Source organism: Dendrobates tinctorius, unplaced genomic scaffold, assembly GCF_039654945.1.
Source record: "Dendrobates tinctorius isolate UK_male_01 unplaced genomic scaffold, ASM3965494v1 ptg000016l, whole genome shotgun sequence".
Taxonomy (NCBI): domain Eukaryota; kingdom Metazoa; phylum Chordata; class Amphibia; order Anura; family Dendrobatidae; genus Dendrobates; species Dendrobates tinctorius.
Genome location: NW_027361684.1, coordinates 35677415 through 35685854, shown reverse-complemented (window position 1 = coordinate 35685854; position 8440 = coordinate 35677415). Strand labels below are relative to the sequence as shown.

The window sequence follows — 8440 nt, the reverse complement described above, 5'->3', positions numbered from 1 at the left end:
CTAGTACCCAAGAAACTAAAAGTTTAAATGGTAAGGGAAAACAGAGCTTACTTAACAAGCAATCACTTCATTTTGATCGGGAATAACAGTTTTGGCAAAAAAAACCTTGCAATTTGTAATAATGGTATATCCCATATTAGAGGAGACATAATGTAGACAGCAGTGTGTGCAGCCTCTTTACCTCCGCACCCCTCAAATCTCCAGTATTAGATCAGACAGACAGGGTGGAAGCAGTGTTAGCAGCTTCTTCTCTCCTCAGCACCCCTGGTATCTCCAGTATTACATCAGATAGATATAGATAGTGTGAAAGCAGTGCCAGCAGCTTCTTCTTACCTCAGCACCCCTGGTATCTCCAGTATTAGACCAGAAAGACAGGGATGACAGCAGTGTGAGCAGCTTCTTCTCACCTCAGCACACATGGCATCTCCAGTATGACATCACAGACAGGGTGGACAGCAGTTTGTGCAGCCTCTTACATCAGTACTCCTGTTTTCTCCAGCATTAGAACAGAGACAAGGTAGGAAGCAGTGCGAGTGGCCTCTTACCTCAGCAGTCCAGGTATCTCCATATTAGATCAGACTATCTATTAAGAGCACATCTTTCTACATATGAAGGTAGGAGGTGGAGGTTGCATTCAGAGATGGTCACCGGTATTAGTCCTTTTAACATTCTAGGATAGGTTTCTGTCAGTGTAACAAGACAGCAGCCACATTAATTCTAAAAGTATAAAAGGACTTGACATTCCTTGTGTTGAATGTAAATTTAGATTTTGTTGGAGTATCAATCCATGAATAATCGAATGATGTTTCGGTCTTCTATAAATCAGATCTTCATGAGAAATTGATTACTGTAGTAAAAAGAGGTGTATTGAAAACAAAAACACTGGCATTGTAGCTTGTCTACATTTATGTAAGGAGTGCCAAGTCCTTTATACTTCTTGAATTTGGCCTGGAGCCCTACTTGCGCACCCACAAAGCAGGGGTGCCATGCATCTTTTGGCTCATTTTCATTCTGTAATGATAATCAAACCTGGGCGAGTTAGACGAGTTTGATTTGCTAATTAAGGGTACGGTATTTAGAAAATTATTTCACTGGAGAAGGATATCATTGGCGGAAGAATAGAAGGAACAAGGCAAAGAGGAAGACCAGCAACCGATTGCTTGATACAATCAAACTAACAGCGGAGACGACCCTGGAGGACCTAGCTAGGCTTGCACAAGATCGATCTGCCTAGAGAGAGTTCATCTATCAAGTCGCCATGGCTCGAGATTGAGCTGAAGGCAGATAATATTTCTTTTGGGTTTTTACTTCTACCCCCTCCATTTCCACAGAACTCCTTTAAGTAAAAGTGCAGGGCATAAAATGTTCAGTTCTAACAAATGAGAGTCCAAGATGTTAAAGTTTTCACCTTACATCCACCCAGAATCACCATGACTACTTGACGTAAATGTAATAGAAGCAGCTACTGCCGTATATACCATAATATGCAAAATAAAACTGTTTAGCCCAATAAAAATACATTTAAACAGATTTATTTAACAGGTAAAAACAGATACAAGTTGGTTACAAAAGGATAAATACTACTGTTTCCAAAGAGATGACGTTGCCTTCTAGTCCTTTCATAACAAATTCCTTGAGCTGAATCAAGAGGACCCCTTGGAGGGTTCAGGAGCTACCTCTTCTGTCAGTCAGAACTTCTTATTTGGGTATGGAACCCTTGGTAATGGGCTTATGTTCTGGGATATAGAATTGTTCCCCTCTCTTTTTTTCAGAACCTGGTTTGGGGTTGCGAACATAGCCAGTGAATAGAGACAGGCCTGTAGTATCATCAAACAGGAAATATATAAATGGACGATTGATGCTAAAAGTAGAAAATGAACGGGTCATGACTGAGGCTGTGGCAGCTGCAGCTTCAACTCCTTCCTCATTCAGCAGCAATGTGGACTGATGTTCAACACTGGATACACGCAATGGTTCGTCAGAAATTCCACTCAAATCTGGATGAGTAAACAGTTGTCCAAGTCCTAAATTAAAGAATAGATATGTAATAAAACACACTGTATAGAATGCGGAGATAGCCAAGCGTGAAATTACACTGCATGATGTTCCTTGTAACACTTGTTTCCCTACAATGGTGCCGTGTAATCAGGCTGCTAGTCACTGACTATGAAAATGCATGTTCATCAGGTGCAATGATCTTTTGACCTGTGTGCAAAAAACAAAACAAAAAAAACACCACATCATTCTCGACAGCCTATGCACACAGAATCCATTACTAATTGTTCCAATATCCATGGAAAGTGCAGTCGGCATTCCTAAGCAGACTGTTAAACGACGGCCAATTGTGTAGACCCTGTGTGCCATTTCTCTGCAGCCTGTAATGTCTGGAAAGATAAGAGTACATCAGGTTGTAGACTAAGTATAAGATTATTTTAAATTTTGATGTGCATTTTTCTTAACCGTCCTAAATCAAAATAAATGTTCTCAGATTTGCTTCTGTTATCTAGGGAAGAGAATTTTATGGGGAGGCAAAAAAAAAAAAAAAAAAATAGTTTGGGACTTGAAATCAGAAAATCACAAGTTGACATTTAGAGAGTTCAAACAGGAGCTAGGTTTCTGTTATTTCATGTCAAAATGGAATTCCGATTTCATAAAGCCCCTCTTTCCTGGTTGCGGTTTGTTTTAAGAAAACAAACAAACTGTCCTTTACTTTCCCTCCAGAGTCCAGCATGAAGTCTCCAAGGCTGTTCCTGGTTAATGTTATTGTATGCGGCGTTGACATCATGTTAAATGTATGACAGCCAATCAGTGAGCTCAGCGGCTCTGAGCGGTTTGTGCTGTCAACTTGGCCACAGCCGCCAAGTTCAGGTACTGGCTGAAGAGCTGTCGAAGTCAGGTTAGCACTACAGCCAACAGATACCCAGAGACACAGTGTAGACTCAGCGTTGGTTTCGAGGAGGGCGAGTAATAGACAGTTTACTCAAAAAGTCAGAAATTCAAGAAAAGACCATCTCACCGACTATTAAACATGGTGTGGCTCAATCATGCTTTGAGGTGGTGTCGCAGCCAATGGCATGGGGAACATTTCACAGGTAGAGGGAAGAATAGATTCAAATAAATTCCTACAAATTCTTGATGCAAACATAACACCATCTGTAAAAAGCTGAAGGTAAAAAGAGGATGGCTTCTACAAATGGCTAATGATCCTAAACACACATCAAAATTCACAATAGACGTCCTCCAAAGGCACAAGCAGTAGGTGTTACAATGGCCATCACAGTCCCCTGATCTCAACATCATTGAAAATCTGTGGCTAGACCTCAAAATAACAGTGCATGCAAGATGACCCAGGAATCTCACAGAACTGGAAGAATTTTCCAAGGAAAATCGGATGAAAATCCCTCAAACAAGAACTGAAAGACTCTTGGCTGGCTACAAAAAGCATTTACAAGCTGTGATACTTGCAAAAAGGGGGTGCTCCTAGGCACTAACCAAACTTGCATGGGTCCATTTTCCCTTTTGTATTTTTTAAAATATAACTGTAAAGTGTAGTTTTTGCTTAAAATACAAAGCAAATTTGTCATCTTTAACTTTAGGCCTTTTAGAGATCATTCAATCTTCAACTTGCTTGACTGATCACCTGTAGTGATCCTACATCTGCAAATTGAGATTCTGATTTGGCTTTTAACCCAAGTAACGCTGCAAGATTTGTTTAAGGGTCGATAGCAACTTGTAGGATCGCTGCTTCCAACAGGTGGCACTATAGAGTTCTAGTACTCTTCATCTCTGAAGAGGAAATTTGCATATTTAAGATCTAAGTAGAAATAGAAGCCTTGTTCCCAGAGTCATAAATCACTGCAAACACGTCTATGGCAGGGGAGAAGTAGCGGAACAGCTGGGTGAGGAGTTGAAGAGAAGAATGAGTCATACAGGGACAAGAGGCTTGTTGCTTGTAAATAGAGCAGAACAAAAAAAAAAAAAAAAAAAAATAGCCGGGTAAAAAGGCAAAATGAGCAATTGTATGTGCATAGTGCTATACAGCATGATGATTGCAATGTATTAAGAGGATGAAAAATTTGATGGGAGTGCTTCTTTAACCTCTTCACAATATTTGACATACCTATGCTGTAAGTCAATGTCAGATAGGGGTTCCCGACCGATTACGTATAGGTACATCATGGCGATCGTGCGTGTCACAGGCTGTGGCCACGTGATCGCCGCTGGGAGCTCCGCTTACATGATGATGTAAGCAGAAACCCAGCTCTGACAGCCAGGAGTGGTGCCGGAACAGCCACCAGTTGTTTAACCCCCTAAATGCTGCAATGGATATCCATCACAACATTTAGGAGGCTGGGAGAGAGAGCTCCCTATCCTGTCTAATTGGCACCCCCACAATGTCATTGTGAGGACCCGATCGTTGCCATGGGAACCTGGGGTGGTCATACCAGGCAGCTGCACAGAAGAACGATGAAGGTAATGCCCATAGAAGGACGGATAAGGTACATATAATCGCTTTACTGCAGGGAGCAGGCTCGGGACTCCAGGGCCACCAGTACACATCACAGGGTACTGATGCTAATGGTAGGGGGTGGTATGCATATTAAAACTGGAGGCAGAGTTTTTTTTTTCTTGGCTCTGCACTCCCCATAGCCTGGAAGAAATCATTAGCATAAAAGAAATAAAAGACAATTTTCTCAAAAACAAGACCGAAGATATGGGCATACAGATAGGACTAGTTTAACCACTGTATCACCTGTATGCCCATATTAATAGGTTAAAAACATCACAGGGGGTGGGTGACAGATTCTCTTTAAAGAGAACCGGTCATCAGGATCAGGCATCATAAACATATGGGTATAAAGTGACTGTTCTGCTGATTTAATAGGTGCCTTCATTGTAGAAATATGCAGCCTGCTGTTTGTGAATCAGGGCAGGCCTGTGTTGTGGGACTGTGAGTAGGGTCTTTAACTCTGCCATGGCTCCTCAACTGCCTCTGGTGTAAGGATCTACACATGGTTTAAAATTCTCTCACCGACATAGCAGTAGGAGGCGCTTGCACAGATTGATCTGGTTGCAAGCTTCAGCAAAATGGCACCATGTCAGCTAATGCACAAGGTAACCTCCCCGCAGACTTCAGGAAAACGGCGCTGGTGGCGGCGCTTGCGCAGATTGAGATCTCAGCGAGGAATTTTAAACAGTATGCAGATCCTTACAACAGATGTGACTGAGGGGCCATGGCAAAGATGAAGACTCTACCAACAGTTCCACCCCACAGGCTGGCTCCGATGTCCAAACACCTTCTTGTCCCAAAACTTCTAAACAGTGAATAAATAATAACCAGCGACTTTATACCCAGATGTTTAGTTTACCATGCATGATCCTGATGACAGGTTTTCTTTAAGGAATAAATGATCAGATATAAAATATTATTAAAATGAAGTTGCTACTTCCAGTTCTAAGGCTAGTTTCACACTAGCGCTTTTGAGCACAGGGACGGCCTGCGCACGGCCGCCACTAAGCCCCGCCCCCCTGCCGCGCCTCTGCCGGTAGCTCCGCCTACCGGCGCCTGACGCTGCATGCGTCCCCTATCTTTATCACTGGGGGCGCAGGCCGTGCGCAGTATGTGTTTGGCGGTGCATGCGCCTTTTTGACGGTGCGCCGGCGCAACCAAACTGCAGCAGGTTGCGTTTGGCGCAGGTCGGCGCACTGTCAAAAGGACGCATGCGCCGCCAAATGCATACTGCGCACGGCCTGTTCCCCCAGTGATAAAGATAGGTGACGCAGGACGCATGCAGAGTCATGCGCCGGTAGGCGGAGCTACCGGTGGAGGCGCGGCAGGGGGCGGGGCTTAGTGGCGGCCGTGCGCAGGCCGTCGCTGCGCTCAAAAGCGCTAGTGTGAAACTAGCCTTAGTAAAGTCCACCTGGGAAGATATTTAGATAGGAGTTATGAGTTTGTCATTTCTGCAACCACCCAGGTGTTTCTCTACAGTAAGGCTATGTGCTACCGATTTGTAAGTAGCAGTGTATTTTTGCTGCGTCCAAAACGCTTTGTTCTATTGAACGCAGGTAAATCCTCATGTGTTCACTGAACCATGAGGCTTTACCGTGTTCAATACATTCTATTGGTGAAATTTCTGTTGTGGAGACTCACGTCTCTGCAAGAGAAAATTGACATGATGCGGTCTAGAGAGATGCGCTGCATTTCAGTGCCCGCGGGTGATCCGCAGGCGCACATGCACACATAGTGGATATGAGACTTCTAAAAATCCCGTCCACTATGCTGTAACATCTAACCACTGTGGATTTGACGCTGCATAAATATGTAGCGTCAAAACCGCAGCGATTCCCTATAGTGGGCACATACCCCAATAGTAGACAATTTAGACAAACGATTCACTGTTTATTCTTACGTTAATGTTATTGTGGGTTTGTAAGAAAAATAAAAAAGATACATTGATTCTCAGTTTTGACATGGCCTTCAACCACTGATGAATCCCCGGAGTCAGACTGTTCTAATAAGGCATACACATCCAAATCCACCCACACTACAAAAAATTTGCATAGTGAGGAAGCATTATGTCCATATACATTGACGAGAAAAAGGCGAACAATGTTTTGAACTTGACTTTCAGGCTCCATATCTCATCATCCACTACTGTTTTGAATGCGCTGCTACCATAATTTTATAGACAATCATCTTGGCCAGCTAATACATAAATTTGGCTGGCAACTATGAAGCATATGATTACTTATGAAGATTCTTGTCATGGTCACTGCATTGTTAGTGCTTTGCGCCTAAAAATCTAAAATTTTAAATTTATGTTGTAAAGCCACTTTTGGCTTTCAACACTGCCTGAATCCTTCTTGGCATGCTCTCAAACATGTCTCAACCGAAATGTGACCCAGGTCTCTGCTACCCATTCCCAAAGTTTGTGCATACTGGGTCGATGAACTTGGGTATGTATACAGTTTTTTTTTTTTCTTCAAAATTCTTCAATTGGGTTAAGGCTGGGGACTGTGAGGGCCATTCTGACACCTGTACTTCATGATCATTGAACCATTTCTTCACCAATCTTGACGTATGCTTCGAGTGTTTTCATACCTATAGTACTCGAGTGTATGAAGTACTGTAACTATAGTCTTCTAGAATTCTCACACAACTCATCATTGAGACCACCTTCAATCCTGGTCAAGTGTGAAATAACATCAGGCTTCCTCCACCGAACTTGACAGTCCCCCAATTCCTCAATCCATTAGCCCCTTTTTCCCCCCTTATATCTTCCACACCAATTTGTACCCATCAGAGTCTAATCTATGGAGTCTCATCTCATCGCTCCAAATCACTTCTTTCCATCTTCAACTGTCCACTTTTCATAATCTTTTGTAATCTCAAGCAGACGCTTATTATGATGATATTGGAGTCGAGGATTCTTCACCTTTTTTCCAAGCCACTTTTCCAGACTTGTGTAATGTGCGTTGCACGGTGATTTCGTGGAAGACTGTGACCTCACTCTTACAAAGCATGCAAGCCACCTTCACTGCCTTGTTGTCTTGTCAGAACTGATGGACTTGTGAAAAGACGATTTGTTAACTCCAATATTTTGCCTGTACATTCACCTTTTGGCCTTTGAATCATAGAATCATAGAATCGTAGAGTTGGAAGGGACCTCCTGGGCCATCTGGTCCAACCCCCTGCTCAAAGCAGGATTCGCTAAATCATCCCAGTCAGATGTCTGTCCAGCCTCTGTTTGAAGACTTCCATTGAAGGAGAACTCACCACCTCTCGTGGCAGCCTGTTCCACTCATTGATCACTCTAACTGTCAAAAAGTTTTTTCTAATATCTAATATGTGTCTCCTCCCATTCAGTTTCATCCCATTGCTTCTAGTCTTTCCTTGTGCAAATGAGAATAAAGTTGATCCTTCTACAGTGTGACAGCCCTTTAGATATTTGTAGACAGCTATTAAGTCTCCTCTCAGTCTTCTCTTTTGCAAACTAAACATTCCCAAATCCTGCAACCTTTCCTCATAAGACAGGGTTTGCAGACCGGTCACCATTCTGGTCGCTCTTTTCTGAACTTGCTCCAGTTTGTTGATGTCTTTTTTAAAATCGATGGACTGACTTCATGGACTGACTTCATGTTGCATTCTTCCAACTGTCATGGCACTCACCTAATGCAGTTTGGCAGTTTTCTTGGCCGAGAGACCATTATCGATGAGCCGAATGACGCAGTTTCTCTTTTCTTGGCTGCTCCTCGATTCGAACCAATGACCTTTTACTTGGGAATCAGCCTAATAACACATTGAGCTATTAGCAAATATGAGAACAGGTATTTTGTGGTATTCAGGAAGACATTTTTTTCCACCATGAGAAAAATAGTAACAATGCAGTGACATGACAAGAATCAAATAGTTGCAAGTCAAATTTAAGTATGAGATAGC

General features: G+C 42.8%; 1 protein-coding gene across 3 annotated transcripts in view; it reads right to left on the bottom strand.

Moving 5' to 3' along the window:
- Nucleotides 1-1516: 1516 nt before the first annotated feature.
- The window catches only part of SERPINF2 (serpin family F member 2), a 50589-nt gene continuing 43665 nt past the window's right edge, over nt 1517-8440 (bottom strand). For all 3 annotated transcript variants that reach the window (XM_073565680.1, XM_073565678.1, XM_073565677.1), the window contains one exon: nt 1517-2024. In XM_073565680.1, coding sequence (XP_073421781.1) covers nt 1699-2024 — 326 coding nt within the window. In that variant the 3' untranslated portion in view covers nt 1517-1698. The remainder of the gene's footprint in view (nt 2025-8440) is intronic.